The following is a 23,924-nucleotide window of genomic DNA, read 5'->3' on the forward strand; positions in this document are numbered from 1 at the left end:
AAGCTCTGTCAAATTGGTTGTTGATCATTGCTAGACAACAATTTCCAGGTCTTGACAGATTTTCAAGTATATTTAAGTCAAATCTGTAACTCAGCCACTCAGGAACATTCACTGTCTTCTTGGTAAGAAACTCCATTGTAGATTTGGCCTCGTGTTTTAGGTTATTGTCCTGGTGAAAGGTGAATTAATCTCCCAGTGTCCGGTGGAAAGCACACTGAACCAGGTTTTCCTCTAGGATTTTGCTTGTGCTTAGCTCCCAATCATTTATTTCTATCCTGAAAAACTCCCCAGTCCTTAACGATTGCAAGCATACCCATAACATGGTGAAGCCACCATTATGCTTGAAAATAAGGAGAGTTGTACTCAGTAATGTGTTGTATTGGATTTGCCCCAAACATAACACTTTGTACTCGGGACATTTTTTTTTTGCACTATTACTTTATCGACTTGTTGCTAACAGGATGCATGTTTTGGAATATTTTTATTCTGTACAGGCTCCCTTCTTTTCACTCTGTCAATTAGGTTAGTATTGTGGAGTAACTACAACATTATTGGATCCATCATTAGTTTTCTCCTGTCTCAATAAGTGTTTCATTGTCACCACTGGCCTCATGGCAGGTCCCTGAGCAGTTTCCACTCGCCGGCAACTGATTTAGGAAAGACCCCTGTATCTTTCTAGTGGCTGGGTGTATTGATACACCATCCAAAGGGTTATTAAGAACTTCACCATGCTCAAAAGGATTTTCAATGTCTGCTTTTTGTATTTTTACCCATCTACCAATAAGTGCCCTTCTTTGCGAGGAATTGGAAAACCTCCCTGGTCTTTGTGGTTGAATCTGTGTCTGAAATTCACTCCTTAACTGAGGGAGTTTACAGATTATTGTACAGTATGTGTGGGGTACAGAGATGAGGCAGTCATGAAAAGATTATTGCACACAAAGTGAGCCCATGCAACTTCTTATGTTACTTGCTAAGTAAATGTTTACTCCTGAACCTATTTAGGCCTGCCATAACAAAGGGGTTGAATACTTATTGACAGACATTTCAGCTTTTCATTTTTAACAAATTTGTAAAACATAATTTCACTTTAACATTACGGGGTATTGTGCGTAGTGACAATCATTTTTTTTTAAATGGGAAAATGCGGAAAAAGACTTGGGGTTTGAATACTTTCTGAAGACACTGTAGTTAGTTAATTAGCCTGCCCCATATTTTCTCAATATTTTTAACATGTTTGCAGTCCACATTGTTTCAATTGCATGGTGTCATGACTGTCCTGTGAGGATCCAAAATGGGTCAGATCAGCTTGGCAACTTCTATAAGTAGTGGGTGGAGGAGTCAGGCGCAGAGAGCAGGGTAGTTCAAAAGATGTGGATCTTTATTTTCCAAAAAAAACCAGAGACGGTCACGCCACACACACACACACACACACACACACACACACACACACACACACACACACACACACACACACACACAAGGGCGCGTAAAGACCCAGTCCAAATAAACAGGACGAAACTGATCGGAAAAATGAATACCACAAAATAATCACACACCATAAAACAGAAAAACAAGCCTGCACAAAAGCCGGCGGGCCTACTGGGTTTAAATAGCCCACAACCAAAACCTAAACACGAAACAGGTGCAACTAATCAGACAACTAAATGAAACAGAAAAGGGGATCGGTGGCAGCTAGTAGGCCGGCGACGACGAGCGCCGAGCGCCGCCCGAACAGGAACCATCTTCGGCGGGATTCGTGACACAATGGATGACAGTAAGCAGACCCTCTCTCACCCACAGAGGGGAGGAGGGAGCTGCTGGAGGATTGACATTTCACACCCTGTTGTAAATTGAAGGAGGGAGAACATCCCACTCCAAATTTCACAAAGAAATGTGCGTTGTCTACACAGAGGTTTCCCGCCGAAACTCTAACACGTTCTAAAGCGAATACTGGAACAATATTGTTAACATAAGAATGTGGGGAATGGTCAGTGGTGAGCTATAGAATACTAATGTCATGTTGGTTTTTATTTTGTGATGTCATTAAAAGTGTTATAAAATAAATACTGTAACTTGGAAAGTATATACACTACATGTACAAAGTCTCCATCCTCTACATTGCATATGACAAATGATGAAAGTATGTTTTGTTAAGATAAGACTGTGATTTAGGAGGCACAAGATAATTGCATAGACGATTCTCGCAGTCTCCTTTGAACAGTTGATGTTGAGATTTGTCTGTTACTTGAACTCTGTGAAGCATTTATTTGGGCTGCAATCTGAGGTGCAGTTAACTCTAATGAAGTTATCTTCTGCAGCAGAGGTAACTCTTGGTCTTCCTTTCCTGTGGCGGTCCTCATGAGAGCCAATTTCATCATAGCACTTGATGGTTCTTGAAATATTCCGTACTGACTGACCTTCATGTCTTAAAGTAATGATGGAATGCCGTTTGTCTTTGCTTAGTTGAGCTGTTCTTGCTATAATATGGATTTGGTATTTTATGGCACACCTGTATACCATGCCTACCTTGTCACAACACAACTGATTGGCTCAAACGCATTAAGAAGGAAAGCAATTCCTCAACTGTACTTTTATCATGGCACCCCTGTTAATTTAAATGCATTCCAGGTGACTACCACATAAAGATGGTTGAGAGAATGCCAAGAGTGTGCAAAGCTGTCATCAAGGCAAAGGCTGGCTACTTTGAAGAATCTCAAATAAAAAATATATTTAAATTTGTTTAACACTTTTTTGGTTACTACATGATTCCATAAGTGTTATTTCATAGTTCTGATGTCTTCACTACTATTCTACAATGTAGAAAATAGTACAAATAAAGGAAAACCCTGGAATGAGTAGGTGTGTACAAACTTTTTACTGGCACTGTATATATCCTCAGAGTTCTCTCTCACACATGCTCAGCTGCTTGTGTATCAAAAAGGGGGCTAGCTGGCTGAAAGCTATCATTTCAATTGTCAACACATCTCCTTCTCTTTCTCCCATCTCCATTTTCTCCCCTTCCTTCTCTGTGCCACAATTACGCTTTTGTGGACACACTCTCACAGACACACACACACAGAACGTCATCCAGGTTCTAGGCCCAGACGAGCGGAACAAAGACACACTTTGAGAGCAAAACAGCATAAAGAAAGTGTGTCTCCATTTCCTCTCTGCTGGGTCTACTTGTGCGCTGGATAACGCAGATGAAAACATGAGAATGTGCTCTTTTGAGGAACGACTTTAAATTCCCTCTAGGAAGAGATGAGAAGCCTCCAAAGAGACATTTGTTGCCAATTACTGACTCGAACAGTCCTTTTCCTTTTGAGGGAGAGAGCGAGAGAAAGAGTGAGAGCGAGCAAGAGAAAATGCTCTGTGCAGTGTACCTAACCATAGTAAAAACATTGGCTTGTAAATTGCAGAGGAAAAACAGCAGATAAATTGAAGCATGCTATTTCGGTACGCTGAATGTCTGGGTAATAGAACAGCATACAGGAAATGGAAAGCTAATATTTCATAACCATATTATTAATAACAGCACAAGAAAACAGCATGCCAAGAACATCACATACAGGTCAGATTATAGTTCAGATTATCTGAAAAAGTAATTGTCTAAAATACTAACCTTTAAAATATGTCGACAGTATGTTTCCCAATTTAGCAGAATAGTCATTTAGGTACTGTACAGTGCCTTCAGAAAGTATTCATAACCCTTCACTTTTTCCACATTTTGTTGTGTAACAGCCTGCATTTAAAATGGCTAAATGTTTTTGTGTCACTGGCCTACACACAATATCCCATAATCTCAAAGTGAAACTGTGTTTTCAGACATTTTTACCAATTAATAGAAAATGAAAAGCTGAAATGTCTTGAGTCAATAAGCATTCAACCCATTAGCTATGGCAAGGCTAAATAAGTTCAGGAGTAAATATTTGCTTAACAAGTCACATAAGATGCATGGTCTGTAAACAGTTACAGAGTTTAATGGCTGTGATAGGAGAAAACTGAGGATGGAGCAACAACTTTGTAGTTACTCCACAATACTAACCTAATTGATTGAAAAGAAAGAAGCCTGTACAAAATAGCAAATATTCCAAAATATACATTGTGTTTGTAACATGGCACTAAAGTAATACTGCAAAAACTGTGGCAACGCAATTAACATTTTGTTATGTTTGGGGAAAATCCAATACAACAAATTACTGAGTACCACTCTCCATATTTCCAATCTCCATCATTTCCACCAATGTGGTGGCTGCAGCATGTTATGTGTGTGCTTGTAATCGTGAAGGACTGGTATAAATGCAATGGACCTAAGCACAGGCAAAATCTTAGAGAAAAACCTGGTTCAGTCTGCTTTCCACCAGACACTGGGAGATGAATTCACCTTTCAGCAGGACAATAACCTAAAACACAAGGCCAAATATATACTGATATATACTGGAGTTGCTTACCAAGAGGACATTGAATGCTCCTGAGCGGCTTAGTTTAGCTTAAATTGACTTGAAAATCTATGGTAAGACTTGAGACTTGAAAATTGTTGTCTAGCAATGATCAACAACCAAATTGACAGAGCTTGAAGAATTTTTTTTAATGATAAAGAATTATTGTACAATCCATGTCTGCAAAGCTCTTAGAGACTTGTGTGGTTAGTTATGTCAATTAGACATATTTCTGTATTTAATTTTCAATAAGTCTGCTAACATTTCTAAAAACATGTTTTCACTTTGTCATTATGGGGTATTGTGTGTAGATGGGTGAGATATTTTTTAATATTTCATCCATTTTTGAATTCAGGCTGTAACACAACAAAATGTGGAATAAGTCAAGGAGTATGAATACTTTCTGATGGCACTGTATGTGCAGGACATAGTATAGGGATTTGCCGGTCCAGATTTGAATAAAAAAGTTGGCCTTCTTACCAACTGACACAGATAGAGGGTGCTGCCAGTGTTAAGTTCATCAGTTCATGTCTGGCATGTTGAGTGGCCTCCTACTATATTCCATTATGCATCAGCCCTCAACATGCCCTTGTCTGGGGTGATATAAATTGCACATACAATATGGCATGTAATTCATTTTAATAAGCTTAGACTGGCTCTACTACATTATGACAGGGGGAAGTATCCCACCCAGGGGACAGAACATGTTCCACCATCTGGACTTTTACGGTCTTATTTAAAATAAAATATATATACATATAATAATTGGGGACTGGGTCAGCATAAAAAAGTTCATTTGAGGAATAGCTTAATGAAAACTTAGTACTAAACTGCTTTTGTGTTGTGGGTTTCACGTGGTTTTAAATACACTGTGGAACAGAACAAGATGTTCAACTTCATTTCCTCAGATGTCTTTCTTTAATATAAAGAGAAAGATCACTTTAAGCCCGTTTTGACTGAAGGTCTTTACAACTTCAACCAGACATCATCTGGTTTACTGATGCTCCAGACAACAATATCCTACAGACCGGCCCCCCATGGACCAGGCGCTGACAGACTGTTACAAACATCCTATTATAACCCACCTACATGTTGGTTAGGCCCCCCACCCAGGACTCCACAGGCCTGTGGTGGAATATGTCCTCCTTAATCTGATATCAGACAACTTCCTTTCCGAGACACAGCATCCAGATTGATGATTATAACACAAAGTGATGGTTCTGAAGTGATGGTTTTCCACCCCGGTGAGAAGATTTGTCTACCTGGCTGAGTTTCTATACTACAGGGGCTTGGACAATGCAAAGCCTCTCTCTGCTCACTCTGTGAGAACTAGATTTAAAAACTAAAGTAACACTTCACATTTACATGACACTGGCCCTTCAACGCACACTAGTCACTAAGTGGGGGTAATTGATGAAGAAAAATAGAGGAACGAATCAACAAAACACATCTGGCAGATCTGTGATTCTGCACCATGACTCTAACTAGTGAGGGATAGGGTTTTGATAGCGTTCCAACCTATTGACTCTAATATTCATTACCAAGGGGTCTTCTACCTTTTTGTTGGCTGATGGCGATTAAAGCCCATAAATACAGGAGCATGAGCCATTAGGTTGGACCACAGCGGCCCATGTTGAATGATTTAATAAGGGAGAGCAATTGTTCAAATTAGAATCCTACTACAGTTGGCCAGGCATCTGCCCCATGTGCGGTTGGCTGTGTGAGTGAGTGATGGAGTGGTTATGCTAAATATGTGTGTTTTTCTTCACAGACATTTATCCATTGAAAAACGGCAAGTGATTGTTTCAACGGTGGAGGTGTCAAGTAGTTTAAACACACAATGTGTAGTAATGTTGAACGGCTCTCGATGCTGACTTGTTCCTACGGCACCAGATATATAGTTCATGCAACCGTGCAAGGCGAGTTTATAGTCAAGTTATAGTTATTACTAGGGCCCTGTTTTTCCCGATCCTGTCAAGATGCCAGGAAAAACTCTAGGCCCTTAATTATAATCAAAACAGAGACTTCAAGTCAACCCGCCATAAAAATGACATCACCATTCCCGTCTAGTCTCAAACCATTATTGCAATCATTCTTGAGCCCCTGCCATCTCGCAAAGAGACCACTTGCCCTCCTAGACCCCCCAGATATTCCTCAGATATCCCTGATGCAGCATTCAATAGCCCTATTCTATAGATCTCAGCAGAGTTCCAGGGTTTCTGCGAACGCAGCATAAACCAGTGGAGTGTGACACCCCATTTCCTTGCCTCACCTTCACTTTTATTAACCTTTACTGTTTACTTAGCTTAGCCGCAGCGCTAATTCATCATCCTTCATAATACCTCACGTCAGACAACACCTTTTAGGGTCTCAGGTGGCTCCTTTGAGACATTTAAGGTTGAAGGAAAGTTGTTTAAAAGTCTATAGACTTCAGTATTGGTGTGAAAAGGGGTCTGCGATAGAGAGTATCAAAGCTATCAGACAGCAAGTCTAAATGTCAAGCCCAAAGCTCGACTAAAAGCACATTGAGATGATGTGAAGAGGAGGGTAATATTCTCCACACAGTACTCTGTGACATTGGCCACTCTTATCTGTTTGATTCTTAACAGGGGCTGGCAGGGGTTGAATGAGACCCAGAGCCTGAGATTAGCACTGAAGGTCAAGAGCAAATAAATGTATTTGCAGAAGAGATCCCATCAGCGGGTAACCCTGATGTGTTATATACCACCGAATCTTGAGACAATGTTCTGTTCCAAGGGAACTGTCTGGGGATTGCAGCAGGGACATATACGTGGCTCTCTCTCTGTGTGTGTGTCACTAACCTGTCTCTTGGTCACACAGCTGTTCGCAGGGCTCAGTGGTCCTCTGTCCACAGTAGTCTCTGACCCACTGGGTGGAGGAGTTCGTCTGGTAATAAAGGGTCAGTTTGGCAGGGTTCAGCCAGTTAGACACATCCAGGAAGCTGCCCATGCTCACCACAAAACTGCTTCCTGGAACCAAAAGAGAACAGAAGACACTTTTACTCATCACATTTATCTCAGCAGATCATGTAGTGTGAAGTACTACAGGATCATCCATCATTCACTGCTCAGTGTAACATATCCAGGTTTATTAGAGTGAAGATTTTTCTACTGCTAACAACCTGGCTGTTCTCTTCTTACTACAGTAGCTGGATATACCATATAATTGAATATCCAGTTTGAATATCCAGTTCTGCATTAGTTATAATTTGAAAATAATGAGCCTTAAAAAATATCAATATTACAAGTCTCGTCTTTTGAAGATTTCATTGAAACATTTTCATTGAAATGTATCTACAGCACAATTAGCAACCTTAATGAAGTTATTGATGCTACTTCCTCTGTAGACTATCTAGTATATTTGCTTATTCTGTCAGCATGTATTCCCTGATGCAGTTTTGACACAGTGGGCATGTTTATGAGAGAGCGAGAGAGAGAGTTGATGGGGGATACTGACCGTCGGCGACAAAGTGTTCAGGCACGTGGAGAGTGACCTTGACAGTGAGAGAGCAGGAGAGCTGTGTGCCGTAAACCACAGCCAGGACACACGTAGTGATGGTGATCAACGTCAGAGTGGCTTTGTTCATCGGACTGTGTGGACAACCTGAGGGCAGGGGAAAAAAACTCAGGGAAAATGCAGAGAAAACATGCAAAATATGACTTCAGCTGTTAAGACACAACAAGAAATGTACTCAAACGCACACAAAAAACTGGAACATGAAGGCTTCTCTTTTCTGAAAATGCCTCTTTGCACCATGGCTTAAAAGGATCACCAACATGTCAAAACTGCTGTAGTTGGACTAAAACTATCAAACAGTTTACTTTCACACACAATCTTCTTAACACCAAAAATGTACTTTGTTACACAAACGCTGGACGCTACAGAGGGTAATGCGTACGGCCCCCAGTACATCACTGGGGCCAAGCTTCCTGCCATCCAGGACCTATATAATAGGCGGTGTCAGAGGAAAGCCCATAAAATTGTCAGAGACTCCGGTCACCCGCACGACAAGTGGTACCGGGGCGCCAAGTCTAGGACCAAAAGGCTCCTCAACAGCTTCTACCCCCAAGCCATAAGACAGCAGAACAATTAATAAAATCGCCACCGGATCATTTACATTGACCCCTCCCCCATCCCTTTTGTACACTGCTGCTACTCGCTGTTTATTATCTATGCATAGTCACTTCACCCCCACCTACATGTACAAATTACCTCAATTAACCTGAAGCCCTGCACACTGACTCGGTACCGGTGCCCCATGTATATAGCCTCGTTATTGTTATTCTTATTGTATTACTTTTTATTATAACTTTTTATTTTATTCTACTTGGTAAATATTTTCTTAACTCTTCATGAACTACACTGTTGGTTAAGGGCTTGTAAGTAAGCATTTCACGGTAAAGTCTACACCTGTTGTGTTCGGTGACGTGACAAATAAAGTTTGATTTGATTCATTCTAGCTTTGTGAAAAACAAACAAGCTAAAAACACAGCAGATAATCCCGTTAGCTTCCGGTTCCTGTAGATGTACAACGTTAGGTTGAGTTGTTGTGTTTTGATTGGAGTTTTGGCCATGAGCTCTGAACCATCCTGGGTTCTTTCTAAACTGATTTATGAACAGTACAATGGCTGGAGTCCAGCAGAGGCAATTCATTGCCATGATAAAAGATGAGTTAAGAAGGCCCAGCCTCTTTCCACCAGTACAACATCTAGTGTCGCTGATAAATGACACCATCACCTCTGACAGTGTTAGAGATGGCTTGTTTTGGATGCACTTTGGGTTTCTGTAAACTTCTCTCCACATTGGGGAGAAAGGGAGCTGAAATGAGCTCCTATCTCCCATAGAGTGACATTTATCCTAGCAGGTAGGTGTCATACTAAGTGCTATCTTACCAGTCACCAAGGTGAGGGCAGAGCTGTTATTGAGAGTCAATTAACTGCCTGCTCTTTGCTTCTCAATGACGTGTAATGACACCACTTTACCTTTCCTTCCAGTTAAAGAATAGCTTGTTACCTTGAAATATACCTAATTTCAACTCCTGAAATCACATTTCTGAAAACATCCTTACACATATGGCTCATACAGTGCTTGTGTTACATTACAGTAGCTGCTATTTCCAGCAAATGGGGGAATGGTTGCTATGGAAGTGCTGGAGATTTTCACCTTAATTTCATAGGAAAAGATGGGAAAGTAAGGTGAAACATGATTCAGAACACCCACTAATGAGAATCTCAGTACAGTGGGGGAGTGGAGAAGTTAGACAAGGGGGATCTATGGATCTGATGCTGTGAGGCTCTTAGACTGAGCCTGATAAAAAACCACTTCAATCACTTGGGTGGATGGACAGTAATGATCCCCACTGCCTACATTCACTGGACTGTGTGTGTGTGTGAAGAGAGCCAGAGAAACAAGACAAGAGGGAAAGAGAGAGAGAGAGAGAGAGAGAGAGGGACAGAAATTGAGAGATCTGGATCTATCTAATGACCCTGCCATCTCAGCTGGACTGGAGCAGTAGGTGTCTATGACAACAGCTCCCCGGCAACTAATCTCATCTGTGCGAACACTCAGGAATGATTAGGTCTGTGAGGAGGCCCTCAATTACTGTAAAACCCCACAAAGTACACTAACAGATGCACACACACGCCCACACGCCCACACAAGGGATGATAGGTTGGGAACATATATATGGACGCTCACACACTCATACACACACAAAACTGCATAAAGGGAAGCAACCACACATACACACTAGCCAACTGCAAACATAACTACATAATGCTAAATGCACAGTAGGTACGCACACACACAAACAATCTGAATTTCTACCACACTCAATCAACTCCCTCTCTCTCTCTCTCTTTCACTCTGACTCGAGTCCCTCCCTCTGTCTGCCCTTCACACTTGTGTGCCTCCAGCTAATGCATTTTAACAAGTGTCCTTTTATAGAGGAGTCTGTAGTGCAGCCAACAGCTAAGATAAGCTTACAGGCATAATACTAGCAACGCACATGCTCCACCCACCTGAGGTCCTTTTCCGCCATCTATTTCCTGTGTTCGAGTGGTGCAGAATCCACTTGTCACTTAAATGTGGCTGTATTGATTGCTTTCATGTTACGCCTGCGACTCTTTCATACTCTTGGTTGTGCCTGACGCTTTTTCCCCCGTTAGCGTAACAACCACGGAAATGTTTTTAATGACCTGTCAAACACACTCCAGTAATGGCTGAAATGGACTCAATGGGACACATTGTTTTACCATTGAATCTATAAGAACGCTAAAGCTTTGTCGTGTATTTAACATATCATCTTGCCACTTACAACACAAGAAAGAGAAGAAAGAACTTTATTTTGATGGGTATTCATTTCTAAAGGAATCATTTACTACAGTTGAAATATTTGCAAATTGGATGCTCTGAAATGAGAGCAACCTCCAAAAATGAACACTCGGATTATAGTGATATTATGAATGATCTCACAAACAGTGTAATGTATGTATAGATAGGTGTAATCTGAGGGTATCCTGCTTTTGACACACTTGCTGAATTACGCAAGAGAACAGTATTTAATGAGGTGTAATTGTTTGGTGGTTGCAGCCCTATTCCACCCATTTATGTAAATGTGTTCATTCATATATGCAAATATAGCACGGTGTATTAATCAAATGTTGCATACAAATATAAACCAAATACCTGGTACAATAAACAAATGTATATATGATTGCATAAAAAAAATTACATTTTACAATAAATTGAATACCTGAAATACCACCAAAATCCCTGAACTCCATTAATTATTTGTCTGTGCTAGTAAAATGTTGTGTGTGCTATAATTAAATCAATATCAATTATAAATTCAAAAAGTTTGGAGTATCTGCATCCATTGTCCAACTGTTGCATTTATTATAATTGTTTTTAAAAACTTTTAACAATTTCAATGACCGTTGCTAATTATAAGGATAATAATTAACAATCTTAATTTGATCACTCTTTTGTTGCTGAGAATTTCCCTGCACAGTGAGAAATGCAAACTTGTAGTGATTTTGAGGTTTGATTTGACCTAATGAAAAATGGATCAACCCCTACAAAAATGGTCCATTCCTTATAATGCAAAGGCACACACTCACAAACATACAAAAAAAAGAAAGGCGTGCACATTCACAAGGACATTCAAAAACACAAAACACACACACAGGCACAAAGGCACACACACAATACTATCAAATGGCAGTTTGGTTATGCAGACTAAATCATGGCATCCATTAAGGCATCTTATTCAGCTTGCTTATCATTCAGACTCCATTTTCTTCAGCTCATGCATCTGCTGAGTGTCATGATGGTGCTAGAGATCCATCTTAACACCACTCTGGGGATAACAATGTCTTCACTGCTTCCAGCTACACAAACAAATCCAAATATATATATATTTCTACTTCAGTCGACTTAGTCCCTGCCATGCTCCCCAACAGTCGCATTGCATTTTAACATCTCCTTCGCTGTCAGAAACAATCAATTGATCTGTCAGCCATATTTGCAGTTGCACTGTTATTTTTGCTGTTACTAAATTGTTCTGTTTTTAAAGTAGATTTGGAGTTCACCCAATGGTGAAAGATTCTATGGTGGTAGGATTTTGCTTGTTCAATGGCTTTGGCTGCTTCAGTGGGGTAGCTGAACGTTGACAGAAGTCCCGAATGTACCTACCAGGTACAACCCCAAATCAGTAAACACGGGCACCCTCATAGATGTCAACCTAACTAACTCGCCCTCCAAATACACCTCTGCTGTTTTCAATCAAGATCTCAGCGATCCCTGCCTCATTGCCTGAATCCGTAATGGGTCTGCGACCAAACGACCACCCCTCATCACTGTCAAACGCCCCCTTGAAAAACTTCTAATCGATCTGGCCGGGGTATCCTGGAATGACATTGACCTCATCCCGTCAGTAGATGATGCCTGGCTATAGATGATGCCTGGCTATTCTTTAAAATGCCTTCCTCACCATCTTAAACAAGCATGCCCCTCTCAAAAAATGTTGAATTAGGAATAGATATGGTTGGTTCACTCCAGACCTGTCTGCCCTTGACCAGCACAAAAACATCCTGTGGTGTTCTGCATTAGCATCGAATAGCCCCCGTGATATGCAACTTTTCAGAGAAGTTAGGAACAAATATACACAGGCAGTTAGAAAAGCTAAGGCAAGCTTTTTCAAACAGAAATTTGCATCCTGTAGTACCAACTCAAAAAAGTTCTGGGACACTGTAAAGTCCATGGAGAATAAGAGTACCTCCTCCCAGCTGCCCACTGTCACCATCGATAAATCCACTATAATTGAGAATTTCAATAAGCATTGCTCTACGGCTGGCCATGCTTTCCACATGGCTACCACTACCCCGCTCAACTGCCCGGCACCCTCCACAGCACACCGCCAAAGCCCGCACCATTTCTCCTTTACCCAAATCCAGATAGCTGATGTTCTGAAAGAGCTGCAAAATCTGGACCCCTACAAATCAGCCGGGCTAGACAATCTGGACCCCCTCTTTCTAAAATGATCTGCTGAAATTGTTGCAAACCCTATTACTAGCCTGTTCAACCTCACTTTCGTATCGTCTGAGATTACCAAAGATTCGAAAGCTGCCGCGGTCATCCCCCTCTTCAAAGGGGGTGACACTCTAGACCCAACCTGCTACAGACCTATATCTATCCTACCCTGTCTTTCTAATGTCTTCGAAAGCCAAGTTAACAAACAGATAACTGACCATTTTGAATCGCACCATACCTTCACCGCTATGCAATCTGGTTTCAGAGCTGGTCATGGGTGCACCTCAGCCATGCTCAAGATTCTAAACGACATCATAACCGCCATCGATAAGAGACATTACTGTGCAGCCATATTCATCGACCTGGCCAAGGCTTTCGTCTCTGTCAATCACAACATTCTTATTGGCTGACTCGACAGCCTTGGATTCTCAAATGATTGCCTCGCCTGGTTTACCAACTACTTCTCTGATAGAGTTCAGTGTGTCAAATCGGAGGGCCTGTTGTCTGGACCTCTGACAGCCTCTATGGGTGTGCCACAGGGTTAAATTCTCGGGCCGACTCTCTTTTCTGCTCAATGCCATACAACTCTCCTTCTGTGGCCTCCAACTGCTCTTAAATGCAAGTAAAACTAAATGCATGCTATTCAATCGATCACTGCCCACACCTGCTCGCCCGTCCAGCATCACTACTCTGGACGGCTCTGACTTAGAATAAGTGGACAACTACAAATACCTGGGTGTCTGGTTAGATTGCAAACTCTCCTTCCAGACTCGCATTAAGCATCTCCAATCCAAAATTAAATCTATATCGCAACCAAACATCCTTCACTCATGCTGCCAAACATACCATCGTAAAACTGACCATCCTACCGATTCTCGTATTCGGTGATGTCATCTCTCCAACACTCTACTCAACAAACTGGATGCAGTCCCATACACTACCCACCATTGCGACCTGTACAATCTCGTTGGTTGGCCCACGCTTCATACTCGTCACCAAACCCACTGGCAACAGGTTATCTACAAGTCTCTGCTAGGTAAAGTCCCGCCTTATCTCAGCTCACTGGTCACCACAGCAGCACCCACTCGTAGCACGAACTCCAGCAGGTATATCTCACTGGTCACCCCCAAAGCCAATTCCTCATTTGGGCGTCTTTCCTTCCAGTTCTCTGCTGCCTATGACTGGAACGAATTGCAAAAATCTCTGAAGCTGGAGACTCACATCTCCCTCACTAGCTTTAAGCACCAGCTGTCAGATCAGCTTACAGATCACTGCACCTGTACATAGCCCATCTGTAAACAGCCCATCTATCTACCTACCTCATCCCCATACTGGTATTTATTTATTTTGCTCCTTTGCACCCCAGTATCTCTAACTGCACGTTCATCTTCTTCTGATCTACCATTCCAGTGTTTAATTGCTATATTGTAATTTCTTCGCCACCATGGCCTATTTATTTCCTTAACTTACCTCAGTTGCACTTACTGTATATACACTTTGTGTTTTCTTTTCTTCTATTGACTATGTTTTGTTTATTCCATGTGTAACTCTGTGTTGTTGTATGTGTCAAATTGCTACGCTTTATCTTGGCCAGGTCGCAGTTGCAAATGAGAACTTGTTCTCAACTATCCGACCTGGTTAAATAAAGGTTAAATAAAATAAATAAATAAAAATGATTCCGGGGTACAAAATGTCCCGGGCTGGAACCCAGGAACATTCCTCAGGCCCGTAACCCTCCCAGTCCACGGGATACTGAGTCACTCACCGGAACTGACGACTGGAGAGGATCCATCACACCATGTAGGCTGGTTGTCCCGCTATCATGCGAGGAGGAGGCCGAGTGGCCAGAACCAGAGGACTGAACACCACAGGCTTGAGTCTGGAGATGTGGAAGGTGGGATGAACCCTCATGGACCGGGGAAGATGAAGACGACAGGCCACCTTGAACCTGTTTGGCCCAATGTACCGGGGAGCCAACTTCCTAGATTCCACATGTAGAGACAGATCCCTAGTAGACAACCAGACCATCTGGCCTGGATGCAGCAGGGGACCCGGGTGGCGATGATGGTTGGCCTGTCATTGAACCCGAGCTGAGGACCTCAAGTATGCTGACCGAGCCCTCTTCCAGGTCCAGCGGCAATGAGAGATGAGGCGTTGAGCGGAAGGAACCGTCACTTCAATCTCCTGATCTGGAAACAGGGTGGGCTGATAACTGTACAACACCTGGAATGGTGACAGGCCAGTGGACGAACACTCAAGAGTGTTGTGTGCATACCCCACCCAAGGAAGGTGCTGACTCCAAGTGGCGGGGTTGGTGTACACACAGCACCGTAAGGCAGTTTCCAGATCCTGGTTCACCTGCTCAGTTTAACCGTTGGCCTGAGGGTGATAACCCGAGGACAGACTGGTTGATGACCCCAGAAGAGTACAGAATGCCCTCCAAAATCTGGAGGCAAACTGGGGGCCCCGGTCAATGACTATGTCCAGAGGAAGTCCATGAAGGCGGAAAACATGCTGAATGACTAGCTGAGCAGTCTCATGTGCAGATGGAAGCTTAGGCAGGGGAATGAAATATGCCATCTTGGAAAAGCGGTCCGCAATGACCAGGATGGCCGTGTGTCTCTCTGAGGATGGAAGGCCCATGATGAAATCCATAGAGAGATGGGACCAGGTTCGAGAAGTTGTTGTCTGTGGATGAAGAATCCCCAGAGGCTGCTGACAAAGAGTCTTGTTCCGGGCGCATGTCGGACAGGCAGCCACAAAGGTCCGAGTGTCCACCTCCGCCAAGGGACACCAAAACCTCCACCTCAAACTCTAATATTCGCTGCCCTCCCGAATGAGAGGTGGGACGCGACGAGTGAGTGGACCATGCCCCAAGAGGAACAGAAAGTCTGTTAGGTGGACAGCCATCTGGAACTGCCTCCCTACCTTGTGCATCCTTCACTACAGTCTCTATACCCCAGGAAACAGGCGCGAGGATGAGCGACCTGGGGATGATGGATTCAAGCGGCCGATCCTCACTGGAGCTGTGGAACCTGCGAGAAAGGGCATTCGGCTTCACGTTCTTAGACCCCGGACGGTAAGATAACATGAATCTGAACAGAGTGAAGAAGAGAGCCCTACGAGCCCTATGTAGGCCAGGTTCTTGTGGTCAGTCCAAACCGTAAAGGGATGTTCCGAGCCCTCCAACCAGTGCCGCCACTCCTCCAAAGCCAGTTTGACCGCAAGAAGCTCCCGATTGCCCGACGCTGGAGTGAGACGCCTGGAGGAGAAGGCACAGGGATGAAGCTTTTGGTCTTTTGCCGAGTGCTGAGACAGAAACGCCCCACGCCAACATCAGAGGCATCCACTTTTACCACGAAGGGAAGAGAAGGATCTGCATGAACGAGAATGGGTGCAGGAGAAAACAGACATTTCAGGTCCTGGAATGCCTTCTCAGCATCAGGGGTCCAGCATACATGCCCAGCCGAGCCCTTGGTGAGCATTGTCAATGGCGCCGCCACAGCACTAAAGTTTCTCACAAATCTCCGGTAGAAATGAGTAAAACCCAAAAAACTCTGAACTTGCTTGACCGTGCTGGGTCATGGCCAGTTGCCAAGGCTCCTACCTTTTGGGAGTCCATCAGTACATAGCCCTGGGACACGATGTACCCGAGGAAGGAGATCTGAGGAACGTGAAACTCACACTTTTCGGCCTTCAGGAACAAGTGATGAGCGAGGAGTGTTTGAAGAACCTGGAGGACATGTTCAACCATGGACTTGGAGAAGATGAGGATGTCATCTAGGTATACAAACACTAACTGGAAAAGGAAGTCACGCGGCACATCATTAACCAAGGCCTGGAAAACGTCTGGAGCATTAGTAAGTACAAACGGCATGACCAGGTACTCATAATGTCCATTAGGAGTGTTGAACACTCTCTTCCATTCATCCCCCTGTCTGATGCGCACCAGATTGTAAGCATTCCGTAAATCCAATTTAGAGGAAACCGTAGCTCCCTGGAGTCTCTCAAAAGCTGATGACATAAGAGGAAGGGGGTAACGGTTCTTGATGGTAATGTTATTTAAACACTGGTAATCGATACAGGGACGTAATCCCACATCCTTCTTCCCAACAAAGAAAAAACCAGCTACTGCAGGGAAACGTTGATGCCTGCAGTTCGAAGACCAGCGAACATTGGAGCAGGAACCCATGACACCTCCCAGCATGCCTCTCATAGCGCTCCAGTGCCGGGAGATGAGGCTCCCGGGGGGAGGAAGACGATGAGCTGGTAGGAAGCGGAGGGTTAGAAACCGCCACCGGTGCAGCAGCAGCTGCTCCTGTCTGTCCTGTCTGTAGAGTGAACACAAGAGTTCCTAAATCCTCCGACAATGTCTTCAGGCACGCCTCATGGCAACCAATCACTGCGCGCCTCATGGCAACCAATCAAGTGGTGGAGCTCGGAGTGTCCCGCGGACAACGGAGAAATCTCTGCTGGGTCCATTTTGCTCAGGTCTACTGTGACATTCATGCTAGTACGAACTCGGACCAAGGCACAGAGAAACACAGCAGGTAGAGGTAAGGGTAAATCCAGAATATTTACTTAAGGTCTTCATAGCAAAACAACAAAGCAAGGGCACGCGAGAACACTGAACAAAACATGAGACCTGAGCAACTGGCCCAGTCCACAGAGGAACCTGGTGATCCCAATAAGGCCAATCAGGGTCACCTGGAAACTAGAAGTAACCAGTGGCAACCTCAGATAGTACACTCAAGGGAGAACCTGAGTTGTGACTAAAGGTCCCCATCAGAAGCCAGTGCTGCCCCTATTTCAAAGTAATTCCTGTCCTATAGTGGAAATGTTAATTTAGCTTTCACCTCTGAAAAATGATCCAGGCTGCTAATAAATATTCACGAATTTGGGGTGGGAACATTGTGGTGATTTCCACATCACAACAAATAACAAGAAATAACAAGAAATAGGGCACTGAAAGCTGTCAGTGTAGCTAGCTAGCATGCTAACCTTATCTAGATAGCTAATGTTATCTGTTGTTGCTACACCGTATTCAAAAGATTAGCCAGCTGGCTGGGCTATGGCTGGTTCTGGAGCTGGATTTGTCATAATCATTTAGGGAAAACTTTGCCACAGATGTATAGGGGAAACCAGTATCTTTGACTTTGTCATACATTGTGGCCGCAAATCTGCTTTCTGATTAATAAACAATGTCATGTTGGTGGGTGGTAACATTCAAATAAAACCCAGCCCTGAAAAAAAAAAACACACTGAAAACTATTAGCATGTCAAATCACAGGGAAAACACTGCACTGGCACGGAAATTATATGAAGTTACCATTTCTGAGTTCCCACTTCAACCTCAAATATATCATACAGTAACTTGACTTAAATCATTATGCAACATCGTGGGTAAGCTATGGGCATTGTCTTTCAGTTGAAAAAAAGTGCATTTACACTCTTGTGGGTGTCTTAAGAAAGCACATAGCAGAAAATGGGAAATTACTCTTGAAATCCACTTTGATTGAATTATAGCCGTAGTCATCGCTTTCCACACACATCTATGAACAATGACACACACATGCGTGTTCACAAACACACACGTTAACGCACGCACACACGTTAACGCACGCACACACGTTAACGCACGCACACACATACAGACACACCCAGGCTTTCTCCAGTCTCACCTCTGCTGCGTCGGCGTCCCCTGTGCTGCTCTGTGTAGAACTTCAGCTGGGTCTCATCATCACCCTCTGACCCAGAGTCTCCTTGGCGACCAAACACACTACCAGCCACTGGAAGAGGAGGGGAAGAGGGAGAAAAAGAGGAGGATGAACAGTGTGGAGGACTATATTGTTTCAAAAATGTATTGTGTGCCAACACTGACAAGAGGCTTCAATATAATCTAAAAGCAGGACATCATTGGGAAACACATTCTTTACATCACTGGGAAAGAATATGAGGCTCTTGACATTATTTCAATGACAATTCACTGTCTTTCATAAATTCTCAAGTTCAGTTATTTTCACCATTGAAAAGAGCAGTGACGTGGTAATGGAGAATGGTTGAGAAGTAATATGATGTTTTGATATGTGGGTTATCCATTCCGGGGGGGGGAGGAGAATGAGGTGAACTAAGGACAGAGGTGAACAGACTGAAATTTGAATACCCAGACACCTGTTCAAAACCATTGGCTGTGCCACGACTGAAACTGCCATTACAGTGTCTGTCTGGAATGGACTCACACAATGTATTTTTGTTTGACAGCTAGTTTCAATCAATAACACACCACATTAAACCAATTTTCTTTCAATGTTCCCTCTTCCTTCTTCCCTCAGCCACCAACTAAGCTTATACAATACTCCCTGACCCATCGAGATCCACATATCCAAAACAAATGGTAGACTACAATAAAGCAAACATAATTCTTTAGTTTTAAATTACCCTGAATTTCCCACGCACAACATTTAAGTTATTTAGCAGATGCTCTTATACAGGACCAAGTAGGGTTAAGTGCATTGCTCAAGGGCACATCAACAGATGTTTCAACTAGTAGGCTCAGGGATTTGAACCAGCGGCCCTTCGTTAACTGGCCCTACTCACTCCACCGCTAAGCTACCTGCAGGCCACTGAAAGTAAACTGCATTAAAACGCTACTAAGTGTTTACTCTAAGGCCTATTCAAAGTTTCTCAACTCATCCTAAAAGCATTTTACTTAAATCTAATCTCTCAAGGACTACAAACACAATCTCACCGTAAAGAAGAAAGGCTGTGAGAAACTAAACGCACAATTACCACAAAATGCCTAGGCTTACCTGTCTTTGGGGCAAGCCATTTCATGTTGTGTTGTGAATTAGTAAATCTACTTGAAACATCGGATTAAATGTGCCAATTTGCCGCCACGCGGAAAAGCGCTCCAAGGAGACAGGAGCGCATCGAGCTTTCACAAGCGGGTCCTTGGAATTAATTACATTTAGGGAAAACAAAATTAGCCTTTCCATCATTTAGGAATTTGATGGCAAGGTTTTCTTAGATGTCTCACTTTGTGAAATGTTCAGGCTGGCAGGACAATTGAACGCTTTGGAATAGACAAGCTGTTTGCCTGATTGCATGGGCTCGATTGGTGCACACTTCAAGGTGTGTTATGGAGCGGAGCACTTGAAAGGCATGCTCCCCTTTAACCACTGAATAAAGCTATTGCAGCACACAAAAAATACATGATGAACTGCAGAATCAGAATGCAGCAGGAAGCCTTAGGACAATAAGAGACCAAACCTTCACCATAACAAAGAGAAACAATATACACAAAGTATACCAAACATTAAGAACCAGGGTAAGTCATGCCAGGGTAAGTCTACATGAAACAGCCCTTATTTTAAGTGTTTATAAAATCCCCTAAAGGAAAAAAATATGGTACAAAAACGATTGGAACCATTTCCCTCTTTGACCGCTAGGTTGTATGGGTATTATAACTCATACTGTGGTACTCTCTGATGGAAAAAGTTGTGTGTGTCAACTGTAGGGTTCCCATGTTGCTGGGGATCGGAGGTGTCCGGTGCGAGAAAGGCAGGTTGTGGTGGCCAGGGTCAGAGAGGCAGGTTGAGGTGGCTAGGGTCAGAGAGGCCGGTAGTGCAGAAGATGTCGTATTCTGAGGCAGTGAAGAAGGGAGGGGAGGGTGGATCAAGTGTGAGGGATTTGGAGAGTATCAACAGTATGTGAATAGTAGATCTGTGCCAGAACAGGGAGACAGGCAACTGAGTGAAATACAGGACCAGTCAATAGTTTGGACACACCTACTCATTCAAGGGTTTATCTTTATTTTTACTATTTTCTACATTGTAGAATAATAGTGAAGACATCAAAACTATAAAATAACACATGGTAACCAAAAAAATGTTAAACAAATCAAAATATATTTTAGATTCTTCAAAGTAGCCTCCCTTTGCCTTGATGACAGCTTTGCACACTCTTGGCATTCTCTCAACCAGCTTCATGAGGTCTAGGCTACTACATGATACTCAAACCTTCCCTATATCCATCATGAGGTTGCTACAACCTAGCCTATGAATGAAAGTACAGTACAGGACCAGTGAATAGTTTGGACACACCTAGTCATTCAAGGGTTTATCTTTATTTTTATTATTTTCTACATTGTAGAATAGTAGTGAAGACATCAAAACTATGAAATAACACAAAAAAGTGTAATTTTAGATTATTCAAAGTAGCCACCCTTTGCCTTGATGACAGCTTTGCACACCCTTTTGGAATTCACTCAACCAGCTTCATGAGGTAGTCACCTGGAATGCATTTCAATTAACAGGTGTGCCTTGTTAAAAGTTCATTAGTGGAATTGATTTCCTTCGTAATGCCTTTGAGCCAATCAGTTGTGTTGTGACAAGGTAGGGGGGTATAGAGAAGATAGCCCTATTTGTTAAAAGACCAAGTCCATATTATGGCAAAAACAGCTCAAATAAGCAAAGAGAAACAGTCCATCATTACTTTAAGACATGAAGGTCAGTCAATCCGGAACATTTCAAGAACTTTGAAAGTTTCTTCAGATGCAGTTGCAAAAACCACCACGCGCTATGATGAAACGGGCTCTCATGAGGACTACCACAGGAATGGAAGACCAAGAGTTACCTCTGCTGCTGACGATGAAGGCACACTTAACAGATCACCGCACCTGTACATAGCCCATCTGTAAATAGTTCAAGTCCATGTTAGGGCAACCCCCTGAATTCATTACAGTATAATACAGTAGGCTATATCCCACTGTTCAACATTAGCAGGAAGCCAAGTTAAATGATTGTGATACAAAGTTAGAAAACAATTCAAGACAACAAAAAACCAAAGGGTCCAAAATCTAAAGGATTAGACTTACAGTAAGTAGGCATTCCATGACCAATTCTGTATTTGGCAAAATCGACCAATTGTCTTCACACAGGTATATATTCACCTCCCCATGGCCTTGTAAACACCTTGGAGCATTCCAAAATGGCCCACAATCTAGCGGGATTGAATTATTTACAGTTAAAAGATAGGCAAAACACCTTTGTGAATCATAACAATGCCTAAGGCAGACATAACACTGGGTAAACACATATACCGATCATACAGTATATATACCGATCATACAGTACATATACCGATCACACAGTACATATACCGATCATACAGTACATATACCGATCATACAGTATACATACCAATCACACAGTACATATACCGATCACACAGTACATATACCGATCATACAGTACATATACCGATCATACAGTACATATACCGATCATACAGTACATATACCGACCATACAGTACATATACCGATCATACAGTATACATACCGACCATACAGTATACATACCGACCATACAGTATACATACCGACCATACAGTATATATACCGATCATACAGTACATATACCGACCATACAGTACATATACCGACCATACAGTACATATACCGACCATACAGTACATATACCGATCATACAGTACATATACCGATCATACAGTATACATACCGATCATACAGCATATATACCGATCATACAGTATGCATACCGATCATACAGTATACATACCGATCATACAGTATACATACCGATCATACAGTACATATACCGATCATACAGTATACATACCGGTCATACAGTATATATACCGATCATACAGTATACATACCGATCATACAGTATACATACCGATCATACAGTATATATACCGAGCATACAGTATACATACCGATCACACAGTACACATACCGATCATACAGTACATATACCGATCATACAGTATACATACCGATCATACAGTATACATACCGATCATACAGTATATATACCGATCATACAGTATACATACCGATCATACAGTATATATGCCGATCATACAGTATACATACCGATCATACAGTATACATACCGATCATACAGTATATATACCGATCATACAGTATACATACCGATCATACAGTATATATACCGATCATACAGTATACATACCGATCATACAGTATACATACCGATCATACAGTATATATACCGATCATACAGTGGAGTACTTGTATCAACAACATATTCACTAAGCAGGAGACAGGACAGACCAGTGAAGCACGGCAACGTAAACAAAAGAAAATAACTATATGAAAATGAAAAGAGATGAAATGAAATATAGAAAACATCGACCTTGTCAGTAGGCTATTGGTGAATGTTTTTGAGCTCCTAAACACTGCATCTGCTCCACTACAGGATAGGAACGAAACCTTTTAGGTAGAAATTTGAGTCTGCCTAAACCATAGGCATGTTCCCTCATTCTCTGAACATTTGTTTCTCGTTCTCTCCATCCCACAGTGTTCATGTTTAACACACCGTATTCTAACATGATGCATACATTTATACCCAATTTTACAGCACATTGAGTCCTTTCCCAAATAAACCAGTTTGTAGGCAACAAAGCAAAATAATGACTGAAACTTTTCCCGAAAAACTTTTAACTACAAGTCAAATCTTTATGAGGCAGACAGTCCTTCACGAGTTATGGCTTGTAATATTCATGCAGTCAATAAAATAAGGTATTTAATCTACCTTTGCTTGACGTTTGCCAAGAAAAAAAGGTTTGGGTAAGACTTAGTGATAAAATACCTCTCCATCATTGGCAATAAAACCAGCGACGCTTTCGAGGAACAGTAGGGCATATTTCAGATCAGGAGAAACACAATTTCCTACGTGTCTGTCCAACTGTGACATCTGACAACAGAAATAGGTAACTTTTGTCAGTGTGATGTTTTATCTTTTGCGTTATTACACCAATACAGAATTGTGCTCCCTTTCTCAAAATAGTTGAGAAAAACAAATAACCTACAGCAGTGGGCAAAATAGATGATAATAGAATATTCAAACAGTAAATGTTGGTGGAACATTTAGAGGGGTGTTCC

General features: G+C 42.4%; 1 protein-coding gene across 1 annotated transcript in view; it reads right to left on the bottom strand.

The window, feature by feature from the left end:
* LOC112231008 (astrotactin-2-like) overlaps positions 1-23,924 on the bottom strand; it is a 500,130-nt gene that overhangs the window by 303,743 nt on the left and 172,463 nt on the right. The window contains exons 5-7 of the mRNA XM_042311033.1: positions 18,674-18,781; positions 7,917-8,063; positions 7,262-7,429 (exon numbers count right to left, since the gene is read on the bottom strand). Coding sequence (XP_042166967.1) covers positions 7,262-7,429; positions 7,917-8,063; positions 18,674-18,781 — 423 coding nt within the window. The remainder of the gene's footprint in view (positions 1-7,261; positions 7,430-7,916; positions 8,064-18,673; positions 18,782-23,924) is intronic.

This window comes from Oncorhynchus tshawytscha, linkage group LG33 (assembly GCF_018296145.1).
Source record: "Oncorhynchus tshawytscha isolate Ot180627B linkage group LG33, Otsh_v2.0, whole genome shotgun sequence".
NCBI lineage: Eukaryota > Metazoa > Chordata > Actinopteri > Salmoniformes > Salmonidae > Oncorhynchus > Oncorhynchus tshawytscha.